The 19,051-nt window shown below is 37.9% G+C and overlaps 1 protein-coding gene across 1 annotated transcript; it reads left to right on the top strand.

Moving 5' to 3' along the window:
- The first annotated feature begins 1,887 nt into the window (after window positions 1–1,887).
- Slc7a13 (solute carrier family 7 member 13) lies at window positions 1,888–18,726 on the top strand. Its single transcript, XM_028885164.2, has 4 exons — window positions 1,888–2,686; window positions 6,622–6,753; window positions 14,674–15,035; window positions 18,272–18,726. The coding sequence occupies exons 1-4, from the start codon at window positions 1,996–1,998 to the stop codon at window positions 18,524–18,526; spliced, it is 1,440 nt and encodes a 479-aa protein (XP_028740997.1). The 5' UTR covers window positions 1,888–1,995; the 3' UTR covers window positions 18,527–18,726.
- The last annotated feature ends 325 nt before the right edge of the window (window positions 18,727–19,051 follow it).

The following is a 19,051-nucleotide window of genomic DNA, read 5'->3' as shown; positions in this document are numbered from 1 at the left end:
TCTAGTGCCAACTCAAAAGATTGATCATGTGAATTGAATATGGGTCACAGTCACGACATGAACCATCTTGGGACAAATTCCCTTTTGTTTTGAAACTATGAAATGAGAAAAAATAAACCTTCTAATTCCAAAATGTGATATTGGACCAGGCATAGGGCATATAAATCCAGACAAAGAGAGACAACTGGCAAGCACAAAGGAAAAGGGGCACCAGTTATGCTCAAAACACAAGAGAGAAACCATTGTCTTCAACCTGGAGAACAATTTCCTGGACTCATGTCCCACCTCCAGGGCATACTGTACAGTAGTGCTGTTTGCATAGCTCCATTAGACACATTTCTAGTGGGACCGTGGTTGTGGTTCTTGATCCAACTAGCCATCACATAGTGGAGGCTGTCTGGAGTTTCTGACCTCACATATTGGGAAGGAATTGATGCAGCAAGACTTTTTTGCAGAGGTTCCACTTCTGCCCTGGTCCCCAGAGTAGTCTACATGGGGGAGTTCATGTTCCCACAGCTCTTAAACTCTGTATACATGACAGAATTATCACTGTGGGAACATCACAGAGGAGTCCTCATTTGTATCTTTCTGAGCACGTCATGGTGCCATATTGCACTCACGAGCATTTGACCCATACTTGAGCCACACCTGGGGAAGCTAGGAGTGCTGTGCCTTGAACTCTGCTGAAACAGTCCTTGGGCATCAGTCTCCCAAGTAGCTGCAATTATAGGCACTTTACATTTTGTCTCACTGAAAAGGCTCTGTATTCTCCAATGTACTTTCATTCTGTTTCTTTCTTAATCTCCCCTCTTATTCCACTGCAGAGTTTGAAGTCGTCATATAAGCTGGGTATGGTGATGTATGCTGGTAAATTCTGTGATGGAAAGGCAGCAGCAGGAAGAGTGCTATAAGTTTAGACCTGCCATATGTATATGTATATAGTGTATATATTAATACATACAAACGTACATACATATATGTGGTGGTATTATGTTCCCCAAAATATTGTGTACTCTAATAAATTTATCTGGGGTCAGAGAACAGATAGCCACTAGATACAAAGGCTAGAAAATGGTGGCACTCATACCTTTAATCCTAGCATCCAGAGATAGAAATCCCTCTGGATCTCTGTGAGTTCAAGGCCACATTGGAAATAGCCAAGCTTGGTGACACACCTTTAATCCCAGAAAGCCAGCCTTTAATCCCAGGGAGTGGTGGTAGAAAGCAAAAAGATATATAAGGCGTGAGGACCAGAAACTAGAAGATTTGGCTGGTTAAGCATGTGGCTGGTTAAGCTTCAGGCTTTCGAGCAGCACAGTTCAGCTGAGAGCCATTGGGATGAGGACACAGAAGCTTCCAGTCTGAGGAAATAGGACCAGCTGAGGAACTGGTGAGGTGAAATAGCTGTGGCTTGTTCTCTCTCTCTGATCTACCAGCATGGACCCCAATAACTTGCCTCGGGTTTGATTTTATTAATAAGAACTTTTAAGATTCATGCTACACATATATATCAAGACCCAGTTACCAACAGACAGACGGACAAACAAACAATACCCACAGAAAAACTTAGTGGTTTCTCAGCTTTGAAATTTCTTCTGCTTCATGTCTTTCTTTGTGACTTTTAAGTTGCCCACTTAATCTTGATGGTTTCTTTTGTCCTAGGATGTGGTGTACCCAACATAGACAAGTTTTTTTTTTTCAGCTTTAACAAGAAAGCTCTTTATTTCCATTTCCAAACCCTGGTTTTTTTAAAACCCCTTTTCAATTGAATTCCTTATTCTGATAATTATTAAAAGAAAAGTCAAACTAAACCCTTATAGGTAATCTGTTTTGTTTCACTTAAATGTGTCACAGATACTTTGTTAATTATTGAAAATAGACCATATTTAATGGAAATGGAACAAAAAAGGCAGAACAATTATATTTCAGAGCATCCATGAACCTATAGGCAGAAACATTCACACACTGTCATTTAGTGAATGTAAATTTCTCTGGATGACAATGGATACAGAGAAGAAAATACAGCTTAAAAGACAACTTGGATATTTCTGGGGGACAAATTTTCTAATTATTAATATAATTGGTGCAGGAATTTTTGTGTCCCCCAAGGGGGTGCTGGAGTACTCTTGCATGAATGTAGGAGTCTCCTTGTGTATTTGGGCTGTCTGTGCGGTGCTGTCCATGACCAGCGCTCTCTGCTACACAGAGATCGGAATAGCCTTCCCACGCACTGGAGCTCACTACTATTTCATCAAGAGATGCTTCGGCTCTCCCACTGCATTCCTGAGACTTTGGACCTCCTTGTTTTTGGGCCCAGGAGTAACTGCTAGCCAAGCACTGCTACTTGCCGAGTATGGCATTCAGCCTTTCTATCCCAGCTGTTCTTCTCCGAATCTACCAAAGAAATGCCTGGCCCTGGCAGTGCTGTGGATTGTGGGAATTCTGAATTCTCGTGGTGTGAAAGAGGTGTCATGGCTTCAGACAGTGAGCACCGTGCTGAAGATTGGCATACTGGGCATCATTTCCCTCAGTGGCGCCTTCATGCTGGTGAGAGGGAAGAAGGAGAATGTGGGAAGGCTTCAGAATGCTTTCGATGCTGAGTTTCCGGAGATCTCTCAGATTATAGAAGCTGTCTTCCAAGGATACTTTGCATTTTCAGGCACGGGATGCCTTACATATGTAGCAGGTAATTATCAATCTGGGAAAAAAATCAAGCTATGGCTGCTATGTTGCATGTATGAAATGAACATCTTTCATTGTGTATTAACTATCAGATTAAATAAATAATTCAATGACCTTCTACTTTGACTTCCTAAATCACCTACTCTTAATTCTTCTTCCCATGCAATCCATTTTAAACCTCTATGAAAACAAACAAACAAAAAACTCATCTTCATCTTTCCCCTCTGGGGCCAGAAGTATGAGGCTCCTGATTAATGTAGTTTTCTTTCTGTTAATGCATGAACACTCAAATTGTGGAAACAGTTTTCTCCTGTGAAACTGTGGATCCAGGAATGATGTAAAAGCAGACTGTGTTGGTGCTGTGAGTGGATATGATACACTGTAGGCTCTTCACTATTTCTATTTATTTATTTTGGAATCATATATTTATTATTACATTTTCTGCTTTCATGAATGAATGTATTATTAAATGTTCATATAATAAATCAATTGGGTGATGGGATGGGGACATATCTCAGTAGTAACTAGAATGCCTGAGGCCCTAAATTTGATTCCTAACACAAGCCAAAACCAAACCAAACCAAAACAAAATGTTTAGGATTATTACCAGTACCAGTGGTCACAGGAGCCTGAAAGGCTTCCATCTCCTCACCCCTCAGCCTGGCCCTCCTGGACACATGAAGCAGACAGGATCCTTGCGGCTTCAAGACCTCTTGCTTACCTTGGGAAGTGAAGGACTGCTGTAGCTGGTATCTTGTGGAGCATTGCTTCCTTGCTCACTCAGAATCTCAGAGCATAAAGAACATCGGGGCTGGACTTTGCTTTGCTCTTTCACTGGGCTTTTTAGGGTTTTTAAACACAAGAGAATCATAGCTGTCTTGATGGCTCCCAGGAAAGATTTAATGCCTTCCCCTTCAATAACATATTCCTCCTCTTCTCATTTGTAAAGTTGGCCTCCATCCTTGAACTCTGTACTCTTTCCTTCTTACCACCAGGGTCTCTTCACACTCATTTATGTTACCCCACCTCCCAACTTAAATGTTACTTTACCAGCTTTTTTTTTTTTTTTTTTTTTTTTTTTTTTTTTAGGTTAAATATGAATGGACTTGAGTCTTGGAAAAAAAAAAAACCCTCCCTTTAATTTCATGAATTCTCTCCCTGCTTCCTAACCATAGCAAGTATTTTCTCCTACCTATGCTTTGTCTTTTAATCTTTCAAATGGTTATCATGTCTTAAGATCAGTATACTTCTTTGTTGTAAAAAAAATTGTATATGGCATTTAATACTGACCATAAAGAAACAATGTTATTACTGTGTAAGTTCTGTAGAAGAAAAGACCAGTTTCTACTGTTACTAACTACAACAGGCTTGCAATTTGAATAGAATAAAACTTTCCCAGCCACAGAGAAATAAGACCAAAAACCAGAAACACAAAGAGTTTGTGTAATGCACTGTGGGAATATAAGACTGCTTTCATTTGATGGCTAATGGCCTTGATGATGGATGAGAATGTTAAAGCAAGTGGACAGAGGAAGCGCATAGGATTGGATGTGAATGACTGGATGATGTCAACTTTCTTGCAGTAGGTAGAAGAAGTAGATCCAGTAAGAAAGCAGAGATAGCTTAAAGAATCATAAAGATAAGTCCTCCTGTGTCCAAAAAAGGGCCTCTATTCACAAAGCTAAATGTTCCAGAGTTAAAGAGGTGCTTCCAGGCCGGGTGGTGGTGGCACACGCCTTTAATCCCAACACTCAGGAGGCAGAGCCAGCCGTATATCTGTGAGTTCAAGGCCAGTCTGGGCTACCAAGTGAGTTTCAGGAAAGGCGCAAAGCTACACAGAGAAACCCTGTCTTGAAAAAAAAAAAAAAACAAAAAAAAAACAAAACAAACAGAAAAAAAAGAGGTGCTTCCTTAGTTAAGTAAGATATTGATGAGCGTTGTAGAAAAAAGTTAGTATACACTAGGCTAAAAAGTGAAGAACTAAGAAAAGAAGGCTGGGATAGAGCTCCTGAAGTTTGTGACTTAAAGTGGCACTCTTTCAATGTGTGCTGTGATAATTAATTTACTAAATAAAATTTAAGACTTCTAAATAGCACTTTTACTTACAAAAATGTGATTTATCAGCATCTGATAAATGGTGTCAGAATAACTTGTTTTTCACTATCAAGGCCCAAGGATATTCACTGCCTGTCTGGATGTTATTATAAACTGTCATAATAATAACCTCCTATTGTATAAGTCTCTTATAAGTTAAATTCTAATCTCTGTCACCTTTCTACAAACCCAATAGGTAACGAGAATAAGGAAAAGGTCTGGAGAAAGTGTAGCTAATTTAAAGAGTTGCCTTCTTGCTTGTCCCAAAGGTTGAACTAATAACTATAGGCATTAACAAGAGCCTGTGAGTGGGGAGGCACAGGTGTGTGCCAGGCACCAAATATGGTCTTTGCACATTTTAGGCAAGTGTTGTACCAATGTGATATAATCTAGTCCAACAATACCATTTTTTAAAGGCACTGGGAGTGGAAATTTATTGTCTCATAATTGCTTCCTGTGGTGGTTGAATAAGAATGGTCCCCATAGGCTCATATATTTGAATGCTTAGTCACCAGGGAGTGGAACTGGTGGAAAGAATTAGAAGGATTAGAAGGTGTGTCCTTGTTTGAGAAAGTGTATCTAGGTTGGCTTTGAGGTTTCAAAAGCCCATGCCAGGCCCAGTCTCTCTCTCTCTCTCTCTCTCTCTCTCTCTCTCTCTCTCTCTCTCTCTCTCTCTCTCTCTCTGCCTGTGGATCAAGATATAAAGCTTTTGGTGGTTGCTCCAGCACCATGCTTGCCTGTATGCCACAGTGCTCCTTGACTTGATAAGAGACAAATCCTCTGAAACTGTGATCAAGCCCCCAATTAAATGCTTTCCTTTATAAGATTTTCCTTGGTCATGGTATCTCTTCACAGCAATAGAACCGTGCCTAAGACACTTCCAACATAGAGCTAAACAATATGCAACCCCAATAGCCATAGTTGTCAAAGCCCATAAGCAGTAAGTGGCAGGCAGAGTTACATTAGATCTCTGTTAACTCTTTATTCTTCTTATGCTTCATCAGTTCGTACCAGTTAGTTCCATGCTAGACAAATACTTGATTAGTGAGCCACATCTCCAAGCTTTTTTGTTTGTTTTTTCTTTTCTTTTTTTTTTTTAATAAAAAGATAGTTGAGTCATTTAAAAATCATTTAAAAAAAACAGAGAGGGAAACTGACTCTTTAATCTTTTTCAGTATTTGCCTTAAGATCATATTAATGAGATGATCTTGCTGGCCAGGGAGTATCCTCTTACTTTCTCAGAGGTAATGGTTTTGTTGAGTTTTGAAGGAGAAGCAGTGGCCAAGTTGGAAGCTAAGAAAAAACATTTAATACAAAAAAACAGGGACTTTAGCAAGAAGGGGAATGATGTGTTTTTTAAAAGGCCAGGCTACCAATCAAATAGAAGTAGCAAAAGGGTCCATCAAACTGTTACATGACCTGTTCCTACAGCATGTGTTTCTGCTTCATAGTCACTTATCATACTCAGGACTTTAACTTTTGTCTATGTGATTGCTTATTGTGGAGCTCTTCTTATTGAGGTTAAACCTTATGAAGTCTCTGTTCAACATTCTATTCCTACTGTTTGAATCAGTGCCTACTTTCTCCTCAAGGAGCACGGAGATTGGGGAAGGTTGCAAATGGAACAGGCACCATGAGCTCAAACTCCAGTGCCTTAAGAAATAGAAATAGATCAGTGTGCAGTAGTTTGCCTCTGTGTGTGTGTGTGTGTGTGTGTGTGTGTGTGTGTGTTAGCAGAATGAATGGAAAGAATGCAGTCCAATACTTGACACATGTACAATTTTAAACATAAGTTTAAGAAGTAATATTTTCCCAAATCTGATGTTGCTCTTTTATGCATTATAGGGGAGCTGAAGAAACCCAACAAAACAATTCCTAAATGCGTATTTACAGCGCTGCCTCTGGTAACTGTGGTGTATTTACTGGCTAACATTTCCTACTTGACAGAACTGACACCCAGGGAACTTCTCGCTTCAGGTTTGTACACAAATAGCAAGACAATAAATAAAATACAGTCCTTCAGTACAGTTAAGCATCACTTTGGCAGTCAGGATCACTGCATCCTGGTCATTATTCTATACAGAGACTCAATTTACAATTCATGATGTGCTAATAACAGGGTGATGAGAGTTTGATTTGGTTTAGAAGGGAGATTCATTTCAAGCATAGCTATGCATTTTCTGACAACGTGGAAAAGGTATATATAGTGCAGATGGGTGACACAGATTCAAAATATTAGTTACTGTTTGCATGATCTCAGGCATAGTAACACCACATAATTGGTAATTATATCTATTAATACTTGCAAATGCTTGATTCTCGGTAATCTATGTGACACTAAGAATGGCAAATTTGAAATAAGGGATATTAACAGCTGAATGAGTAAACACTAATGGTCAGTTGATGACTATAATTAATATTATTAATATGTAAAATAGATTTTTTATCTTAACTCCAAATTTTATGCTGACAAAGGATCCTAAATATATTGAGATTTTGATTAAAGCTCAAATTGAAGAATAGAGAATTAAAGAATATGCCAGGGATAATGGTTTGTGCCTGTGATGTAGAGCCTGCTAGAGCACTTGGGAAGCTGAGGCTAGAGGACATCTAGTTTAGAGAGACCCTTTTCAAAAAGGAGAACAAGAAATTTTCAAAGAGAAATGAACAGTCATTTAAAGAGGAATATCTGAAAAAAGGGGAAAAAGGAAATTTGGAAAAAGTGAAAAAACAGGGAAAAATGGAAGACTAGCTGTTTTCTCACACCAACATCACACTTAAAATGATTACCTTCTGAGATAAACCTGCCACCCAGTAGGTTTGGACTAAGCAGTATTGAGCAACTTTTCTTGTTTTGGTGAGTATTTGAGTCACTGGAGGTAAGTCTCTTTACTGACCTGAAATTATATTTATAAACTACTTTATATACATATTTGTAAAGTATCATATGGTAATTTATTATATTGTATACAGTGTACAGTGGTAAAATCGGGGTGTTCAGTATTCCCAAGTTCTTCCACATGATCATTTGTTTACTTGGGGAAATATCAAATTTCAGGGAAGGTTTAGAATAAAAACCCCTCGATTGCCTCAGTTGCAACATGACTACTCCACAGAAGACTGCCAGGTAGTGTGCCACAGTAGAGTTGATTCATTAAGAGTCTAGGTATCATTGGCATGAGAGACAAGATAGAATCAATCCCTTGTGGGGACAAACTAAATGCAACCCGGGGCAAATACAGGCACTGAATCATTAACTACCTCAGCTCTGTCAGGGTTCATTTAAAATGTCAGTTATGGTTGTGGCCAGGGCCACTGGCCAGTGAGCCTTGAGGCTGTGGTTCACTAAAGCAGGCATTCATTATTACTGCCAGTGCTTTGGCTATACTGATTATTAAAGAATTGTAAAATCTTCTCTGGCATATCATAACAATTGTAACAATTTTATAGGAAGCAAAAAAGTTTGAGCTTGTGTGGAAAACTCAGGAAGCTTCTAACTGTAGCTGGAGTTTTCTCCAGTCCTGCCTGGCCCATAGTCAGGACAAATCTCTCTCACCCGCCAGTCCCGCAGCTGCTTAGACCCAACTGACTAAACACACAGAGACTTATATTGCTTACAAACTGTATGGCTGTGGCAGGCTTCTTGTTATCTAGTTCTTATATCTTAAATTAACCCATATCTATTAGTCTATAAGTTGCCATGTGGCTCGTGGCTTACCGGTACCTTATCTCTTCCTTTTCATGGTGGTGGCTGGCAGCATCTCTCTCTGACTCAGCCTTACATTTCTCAGAATTGTCCTCTCTCCTTGTCCCACCTATACTTCCTGCCTGGCTACTGCCCAATCAGTGTTTTATTTATTAACCAATCAGAGCAACACATTCAACATACAGAACATCTCACAGCACTTCCCCTTTTCTTTTTTTCAAAAAGGAAGGTTTTAACTTTCACATATTTGGCAAAATTAAAGAAGATATCCTATCTATACTATATTTGTGAGTCTAAGGTTTCATATCTAACTTATCTTTTATCATAACTAAGGAAATCATAACTATCTAGTCTTCAGCTACATCAAAGACCCCAGAAGGATATAATATTACCTGAGAAAGGGGAGAAGGATGCAAGCAACTTTTGGGAGTCTTGCGAGAGTAGACAAGACAGCTGGCAGCCTGGATAGTCACCTAACGTTCTTTTGTAAAGTTAGGGCATCTGTCTTCAGCCCACAGGACTAGAGTCTCTCAGTCACTTCCCTCTGTAGAATGTCTGGCAGTTTCCTCTGTGGGGCAGGAACCTGAAGGACCATTTTGCTAAGCAAAGTTCAGTGGTCACCTTCCTATGGGTCCTGCATGTCCAGTCAAGACTCCATATGGAGTGTCTTCAATGCCCATCCTTCTCTCTGAAGTAAATTGGTGCTGCCAGGAGCAGACATGTCTCATTGTCCAGAAAGTCTAAACTTTTAAAACATTTTAAATGCCATATTTTGTAGGTTTTTGAAGTATTTGAAGATTACCTACCTAATTGAATTATATCTATGTATACCTAGAAAACTTAACTAACATGGCTATAAGTTTGACTACGATAGAAGACTAATTGTTAATCTATACTTCTTAATTATCCATTACTGTCTAAATGAGTTACATAAACATAATACCTCAAACAAGAATAGAAATATATATACAGTATAAGAAATTAAGTTTAAACTTGTATCAATAAACTAAAATCCATAGCAATGTAAAACATTTTAAACAAGTTGCTCTTTAAAAGTAGATTCAATAATCCATCCTTTCATTCTATCATATCTATACCATCTAACTGTTATTCGTAATTTTTTTTTTTTGGTTTTTTGAGACAGGGTTTCTCTGTGTAGTTTTGGTGCCTGTCCTGGATCTTGCTTTATAGCCTAGGCTGGCCCCGAACTTACAGAGATCCTCCTGACTCTGCCAGGTGGTGCTGGGATTAAAGGCATGCACCATCACCATCCAGCTATAATTTGTTTTTATCACTGCCTTTTTCAGGCTTATAATCTTCAGACTTGATTTAAAATCATAATTATTACCTTATACTTTTACTGCATTAGAAATTCAAGTTGAGAAAATAATCGGAAATATATATATATATATATATATATATATATATATATATATATATATATATATATAGGAAAGGCTATCATCAATCATGGTAGCACAAAATTAAAGATCACCAAAATATCCAATACGTTTGAAATAAATAACTCAGCTAAGTCCATATAATAGACTATTCTGGGTTCTTGTTTAAAAATGTTTAAATTACATTTATTCATATTTTTTTGTGTGTGCAAGTGTGCCCATATTATACATATGGAGGTCAGAGGACAATTTGTAGGAGTTGGTTCTCTCCTACCATGTGAGTTTCAGGGATGGAACTCAGGTCTTCAGGTGTGGCAGCAAGCACATTTCCCTACAGAGCCCCCACACTGGCTCCATTCCGAGTTTTTTTTAAAGGTCATATTGTTGATGGTCACTTACGAGGACAGTGGTTATGATGTGTTAATGATGAAAAAAGGTCTACAATTTCATGTAACACAGGGAAGAACCAATGAAAAATGATACTCAGCTGGGATGAGGTTGTGAGTGATTTTTTTTGTGTGTGCGCCTTATGGAGTGCATGATTTATATAACTACAGAGATAGTTACGAACAAGAGATAAGCTCCTGATAAGTTAGGAAGGGTGGGAGGCATGTTTTCATATAGAAATCAATCAAGCATATACAAATATGTGAAAGTTTTCCAAAAGAATGTGGATTTTTATAATATGATGTGAACTGATGTTACATTTAATTTGAGGCACATTGGAATCTATGATAATAGTAGTTTTTGTGGTTTATATAGAAAAGAGTACAGGTAGTCACATGTAATGTGTTTAATTTGTAGATGTCAGAACTCTGTCCTGCTTCCAACTTTTTGCTAATAAATTCTAACAACAGTTATTGTTCTCTTAAGAAAAAAAGTTCTTAAGCTGGGTGCCTTTAATTCCATCCCCTGAGGCAGAAATAGGTGGATCTCTGTGAGTTGGAGGGAGGTCTATGTGGTCTACAATCAACATAGCAAGTTGCAGGACAACCAGGGCTACATAGAGAGAGACCCTGTCTCAAAACAAAACAAAACAAAACACCCAGACAAACAACTAATAAAAAAAAGTCTTTCTTGTGAAAGTTGTATACATGAGAAAAGAAGGGTATTTAGAATTGGAGGGTGGAAACAGTGTGGTAAGGATTCCTAGCGCCAACATTTTCAATCTAAAGACCAGAGTTCTAGAAGCCCTACTGAAAGGGTGTTCACAGTGTGCTCACATGGTATTCTAGAGGTTTCTGAGCCACACTTAAGAAAGGGGATATGAACATAGGGCAAGATAATCTAAATCGTTAAGAAGTGATGTGGAAACAGATGTTAAGAAAGTTTCCTTATTCAGACAGCCTACAGGAAGTTCATCTCAATTACCTAGCTACATTAAGAAATTTGAACTGTAAGTGGAAATTTTCGAATTAGTTACTCATAAATGGATATAATCATTTGTGGATGATAACTTTGCAGTATTTCTTATATTTAAGAACATGCGTGCTTATGGGCCAGTGAGATGCTCAGTGGGTATAGCACTTGCTGTGACAACCTGGTGACCTGAGCGGGATCCTTGGAACCCACAATGGGAGAAGAGAGCTGACTCTTGAACTCAAAGTTGTCTTCTGACCTACTTTTCTCTCTCTCTCTCCAACACACACAATAGGAATACATAAATAAAATCAAAATTTAGAAAAAATAGAATTACATGCTCATAAATCCTGCTTCTAAGAATGTACTCTGAAGAGAAGTGTAGAAAAATCAAGAATGGGGGGCATGGAAGCCAGGCATGGCTGATCTACAGGGGTAGTTCCAGACCAGCCAGAGAGAGCTACCTGGTGAGATCCTGTCTCAAAATTTAAAAAATAAATAAATAAATAAATAAATAAATAAATAAATAAATAAATAAATAAACAAAGAGAAAGGGAGAATTTGCATGAGCAATTTTGACATCTTAAAATAATTTCTTGTTATGGTCAGTGAGGGATATCATGCATTAAATTATTTCACATTTTTTATGAGTCTTTTTTTACTAAAGTACATTTTTCTTTTGAGGGGCATGTATAATCTTGCTATATAGCCCAGGCTGGCTTGGAAACTGACTCACTCTTCAGCCTTCCTATCACAGGAAGTTCAGCTTTAAAGCACATTTCCATTAATAAGAAATTGTAAACAGCCAAGAAATCTATTAATGTAGAAAAGGAGATAATTTATGGTTATATAACAGAGTACTGAGAAGTAACTAAGATAATTATATGTATGTATATGTACTAATATGACCATGATACACTGGAAAGTGAGCAAAAGCAAACATAAGCATTCAATCACACAATCACCTCCACACCCACACATGTGCACACACAGAATTCAAGCATATAATCCTCACAGACTGATTTGGGTAATTATAGAGAAACTCTGAAAAGGGAATCAGACAGATGTTAGCAGCATTTACATTTGGAACACATGAATGAAAACTTGGTGAGGAGAGGGACTTTTTGACTTTGTAGGCTTCAGTGTTGTTCATTTTACCTTTTTTTTTTTTTTGGTTTTTCAAGAAAGGGTTTCTCTGTGTAGCTTTGTGCCTTTCCTGGATCTCGCTCTGTAGATCAGGCTGGCCTTGAACTCACAGAGATCCACCTGGCTCTGCCTCCCGAGTGCTGGAATTAAAGGTGTGCACCACCACCGCCCGGCTTCATTTTACTTTAAAAAAACATATATGTGTGTATATATATATATACATATATATGTATATATACATATATGTAACTGTAAATATATTGTAAAACTTTAAATAAAAAAACATAGAAAGGAGGAAAAAAGGAGACAAAAACCACTTGTAGAATAGAACTTAAGATCGTGCAGAAATATTACATTTAATTTTTGAGACTCTGTGGGCAGAGCTGCATGGTCTTCCTCTGGAATCATGATTGTAGAATGTTCACTGAGAAATTGAAGATTTCCTGTGCAGTACAGGAAGGAAGTATTTCAAAACATATCTGAAAATGTGCAGTGTGTGGAGGTGTGGGTGTCCAACAACAAGACCTTATTTGGAATAAGTAAGAACTGCAATGGGATATTTTTAAGTACCACCCACTGTTGTAGAATAACACACACAAGAAAGGTCATGTGACAGGTAGGGCTATTTAAAATGGGTTATTAGCTGAGCATGGTACCACATGTCTGTAATTTCAGCATTTAGAAACCAAAACAAGAGGACTTATGTTTGAAACCAGCCTGGGCTATACAGTTCTAAACTAACAAACATTGGTTAGGAATTAAGATCTTGCTGGGCATGGTGGCATATGCCTTAAAACCTAGCAAATGGGAGGCAGAGGCACGCAGTTCTTTGAGTTTGAGGCCAGTCTGGTTTATAGAGCCAGTTCCAGGACAGCAAGGGCTAGACAGAGAAACCCCGTCTTAAAAAAATAATTAAGATCTTAGGGACAAGAACTGTTGATAATATTTTAATTCAGTTATATTTGAAGAGTCTTACGTTATACATCAGAATGCTGATGTATTGGTGACTCATCTGAAAACTAGCTACCTGTGGACAAGTTCATGAGCTCAGAGGACATCTACCTCCAAGGGACATTAAGCTCTGCTCTGCTCACATCACTGAAAACAGAACTTAAGGATGAAATGATTTGTCTTACCATATATTTTCATAGTACAAATTGGACTCAAAAGATGATGGATATTTTTGTCTACTGGTGATTTCTTTAAACAATATGTTTTATTATTTGAGATTTTTGTACATGTATGCAATGTTATTTTGATCATGTCTGCTCCTTCATTTCCCTCCTCCAAATCCCCTTGGATTCTGTCTATTTGTATTTTTTATATTGACTGACATATTGAGTTAATGTTCATAATGTCTTTTTGGCCTTAAAATACAAATAACAACTCTAAAATATGCTCTAATGCATTCTTTAATGCAAGGTTTCTGAATTTCAACACCATAAACACTTTGGACCACATTGTTTTGGAGTGCTCAGTATTGAACTCAACCTCACATACAATAGGCAAGTACTTTGCCATTGAGCTATAGTCCAAGTCCTGCATCATGCAGTTCACTGAAACTGTCCTGAGCATCACGAAATGATTATCAGCATCTGTGGCTGCTATCCACTAGGATGCCAACTGCAAACTCTTATCTCTCCAGTTGCGGGAAATCAGATAATTCTCCAGACATTGCCACGTGACCCCTGAAGAGCAAAGTCACTTCTAGCTGGGAACCATTGGTCTATAGCTTAGAAAAGTCTCAAGCATCAGAAATATTTTTCATCTGGGTGTAGTTTATGTTCACTTTTTGCATTTTACACTGTGCTATGCTTTGGGTGAGTCTTATACTCTGTCAGTAGTGTGTTTTGCTTTTCTGACACTGGCTCAGTCTATCAGCATTCTAGCTAGTTTTAGTTCTTAAGCATGCATTTGTTATTCACTCAACACAATTAATGCATTTCTCAAGTATTTATTGAAAACTCAGTATTACAGTGTCTGTCAGGGAGTAAATTACTGATGTTATAGAAGAGATATGATGGGTCTTTGCCCTCATAAAGTCTCTGGTCTTTGAGGAAGACAAAAAATCAACCGTTCATGATGCTGGGTGATGAACTGAAATGGGCACAATTCTAAGATACTATCTAAATATAAAAAAGGAAATACAAAGTTAAATTCCCTTCATAGATTCTTTTTTAGAATTTATGCTTTATCTGTGAAATATTATTGTATAAAGGTTATCATTAAATTCTCTCTCACTCTCTTTTTAACACACTTCTTTTTGTATTTATTTTTCCTCTGTAGATGCTGTGGCTCTTACATGGACTGACAGAGTCATCCCCCAATTAACATGGACTGTTCCCTTTGCTATTTCTGCCTCATTGTTTAGCAACCTTTTGATTAATGTACTTGAGACATCGAGAATGATATATACTGCAGGCGAGCATGGCCAGCTGCCCTTGATATTTAGTACCCTTAATGTTCACTCATCCCCCTTCATAGCTGTGCTTCTAAATGTCAGTATGGGATCCATTGCAATCGTCTTAACAAATTTAATTGAACTGATAAATTATCTCTATTTTGTTGCTTCCATTTGGACTATGTTAACCATGATGGGAATCCTGAAACTGAGGTACCAGGAGCCCAATCTACACAGACCTTATAAGGTAAATGTGGGCTGGGTAAATTTGTTCTATGTGAAATAAGGTATATGACTATATTTGAGGAGTATATTCAGAAGATCTCTAAGCAGAAGTGTTACTACTTAGCAAACTGAGAAACAAATACAAGCAATCTGGTCTTCATTTTCATTCTGTTCATGGTGAATAGGTTTTACTCAATAAAAAAAATCTCTTAGGTTCAATCTAAGGATTTGTTAGTGAGAAAGGCAGATATTTTCGGATGGTGAAACAGATCATTGGGAGTCATTTGACCTAAGGTCACTTGGTTTACTTACATAGCTATTTATACATGCAGTATCTTCTACAGTAAGGGCAGATTTAGCAAATGATTGACAGAAAGTCAAGCCAAGTCATGAATGTATTTACTGTTCTGAAATATCAACTTACTTTGATCTTCAACGATTCCTTCCTTTCAACTTAATTATTTTTATTATCAAATACTATATTATTTTTATGTAAACTTGCTGCTAGTCAAGTGGAGAAATATGTCATGTAAAAGGAGATCATTATTTCATAACAGGAAAGATAATAAGCAAAAACTTGGCAACATGAGGATATTATCAGGGGAGAGAACCTATGTGGATAATGGAATAGTCTTGATTGGCTAGTAGCCTGTCCAAATAAAGGATCACCTGTAATACAAAAGTTACCCTTCCCATTATGTGCATATTAGAGAAAAGAACATTACTTGTCTAAGCTCACACAGCACAGAATGAAGCCAAGAGTCAGATCTCAGTCTCGGTGGAGTGTTTGACTCTCAGCATAAAATATAAGAACCTAGGGAGAAGGGAAATAATCATCATCAATGTTGTTGATTTATCACTATCTTTTCTTTTCACTCTTTGCTTCTACTTCTTCCATTCAGCTGTCATCTAACAACTCTTGGATATTTGAGAACTCATGGGATTATATTTCAAGTGCCTTCCTAGGTTCTCTTCTCTGAGTACAGAAATGCATGAGATTTGGTATTGGTGGAAGTATTAAGGCAACTCCATGTAGTTGAAAGGGAAGTTTATTTTGTGGGGTAACTTACAAGTAAAGCGATAGGTACAGGATCTGGGAAAGGTGTAGTAGAGTCCAGCAGTGTTCTCTGGAGAATTGTGCTCGATCTACTTCCAGCATTGAGCATCCAGAATCTCGGATTTTAGGGGCTCCTCTCTCAGCCCGACCTCATAGGCGTGACAGTTACTGGAAGCCTCAGTGGGGGTAGTACTTCCAGGTCAAAGCTGGAACAGCTATCCACTACGACTTGGCCCCCAGTTTTAGACAAGTTATCGTCTATCTGGATACTCAGTGAATGCTAACTGGTGCACTGGCAGTGTCACCCAGAGGGTGACTAGAGAAGCCCCCGATGTGTCTAGTGTATGGTTGATGCCAATGAGCTCCCTAGGAGCACCTCCTTGAGTCGTCCTCTCTTTCTAATTTACATCTGTATCTTTGAAAAATCATTTAATTCTTTGCTGTTTTCTGACTCATGGTTGTATCACTGACCAGGTAAATTGAAGGGAAGTATTAATTGTTGGTACACCAAGCAACACAAGGTAATCAGTATAGATTGGGCTCAGGTCTAGTTGCCTATCACCTTTTCTAAGCTTCCCCTTGTTATTTCACCACCAACCCTCAGTTCTTTGGGACTTACAGTGGACACAGTCAATACTTGCCTCCTAAGAATCTTAGGTGGATTATATCAGCAAAGGCATACAAAAATCCAGGGTATAACTTATCAGCTATTGTCATACTACATTTGACTTACATTTGCTCAAAAAGGAAGGTAAGGGCAACCTTAAGCACAAATGGTTAAGTATTTTTTGTCTTCCCTCAGGAGTGTTAATATCTTTCACTCAATTATTTGATGAACATCTGAGCTGTGAGATATGAGGTTATCTTTCTTAAGGGCTGTTTTTGTTGCTGTTTTTTTAGGGGGGCACCACCCAGCTCCCAAATAAATCACACACAGAGGTTTATTCTTAATTATAAATGTCCAGCTTTATCTTGGCTTGTTTCTTGCCAGCTTTTCTTAACTTTAAATTAATGTCTGTCTTTGGCCTCTGGGCTTTTCCTTCTCCATTCCTGTATATCTTTCTTTATTTCTTACTCCGTGGCTTGCTGTGTAGCTGGGTGGCTGGTCCCTCATATCCTCTGCTTTCTCTGGCTACTTTTTTCCTCCCAGATTTCTTCTTCTATATATTCTCTCTGCCTGCCATCTCCTGCATTGCTAGTGGCCATTCAGCTCTTTATTAGACCATCAGGTGTTTTAGACAGGCACACTAACACAGCTTTACAGAGTTAAACAAATGCAACATAAACAAAAGTAACACACCTTAAAATAATATTCCCTAACAAAGGGCATTTAAACAATTAAGAAGAGACTGTTATTTAAGACTCAAATGAATGACCCTCTCATGAAAAACTTCCATAATTTCAACCAGCTAGACTATACAATTAGAGTATAGATTTATGTCTTCTATAGACATCTCAAAATTGATTATCTAGAGCCAAGTGGTATAGACCTATAATTCAAAGTTAATTTAGAGGCTTTGGGGAGGTGGAGGCAAGAAAATGATGAGTTCAAGGTCAGACTGAGCTACTTAGTGGTACTGTCAACAGAAACAAACAAACAATCAAACAAAAAACCAAGGATAATGTAGCAATATTAAGTGTGGAATATTTACATTTCTAATACAATCCAGGTACCAATGATGAATTCTTATTCTGTTTCGGTCAAAACAACAATAGAATTGTTTCAGACAAAATATTTTTTGTCTTAATATATTCCTTTCTTAATCTGTGAGACTCATATAATACTAATATTTAACTGTTGATATTAACTTGATTAACAGAGGGTAAAGATAGTTTTTCTCTTGACTTGCTTACTGATGTGAAATACGTTCTATGGAAGATTGCCAGGACCCCCAGCAGTCTTAGAAACTCTTTCTGAATAAGTTCATGCCTGCAGGTGGTCATGACAATCAGCATAATCTTATGACCATCTCATGAAGAATCAAAGCTAGATTCTCATCCCCTCTAACTAACATTCTCTGATGACAGTCTCCAGCATTTCCTTTTATTGTGGCATTATGAGTCCTGAGCATATTGATCTAGCTCAAAAGCTTGCTTAGCCTGTTTTTTATTATCAATGTCACATTATTTTTTACTTACATGAACGTTCAGCTATCACATGTGAATTTACATATCTAATCACTTTAATTCTATCTTTTCAGGTGTTTTTACCATTTGTATTCATACCAATGGCCATCAGCCTGTGCTTGGTCTTGATTCCCCTTGTCAAGTCTCCAAAGATGCATTACATCTATGTGCTCCTCTTCCTTCTCAGTGGACTGCTGTTTTACGTGCCACTGATACACTTTAAAGTAAAGTTGGGTTGGTTTGAGAAGCTGACCTGCTATCTGCAATTACTGTTTAATATTTGCATCCCTGATGTGTCTGATGAGCAAATGTCAGAAGTAGGAAATTGAAAAGTAATAGCCTTTTATAACCACACCATGTTCCAGATAAAGGTTAAGTGTAGGCTAGAATAGTAATAGTGGCAACTCTTGAAACTGAAATGGTTCATACAAAAGTACCCAGGAAATTCCTGGCTTTAAAATGGAAAAGAAAGGGGTTGGAGAGAAGGCTCTGCTGTCAAGGGCACCAGTTGCTTTTCCAGAGGACTGGGGTTCAATTCCCAGACCCCAAATGGAAGTTCACAACTATCTGTAACTTCAGTCACAGGGGATCCAATGCCCTCTTCTAGATTTTGCAGGCATTGCATCCATATGGTGTACAGACATACATGTAGGCAAAACACCCATGCACATTTTTTTAAAAAAGAGAAAAATAGAGAAGAAAGTGTTACCTATAATGAAACCCCTGTTTTAACAAAAAATAAAATTCCTAGTTTGTGTAGCTTCACATATTAATGATGTCTTTCTTGTTCTTCTGTCTGTTTATCTCACCCATTTTCTACTGAATGTGTTCTTATAATAAAAGTTAGTGGTCGA

This window comes from Peromyscus leucopus, chromosome 2 (assembly GCF_004664715.2).
Source record: "Peromyscus leucopus breed LL Stock chromosome 2, UCI_PerLeu_2.1, whole genome shotgun sequence".
Lineage (NCBI taxonomy): Eukaryota > Metazoa > Chordata > Mammalia > Rodentia > Cricetidae > Peromyscus > Peromyscus leucopus.
Note: the sequence above shows the minus strand (reverse complement) of the source record. Positions and strands in the feature narration are given on the sequence as shown.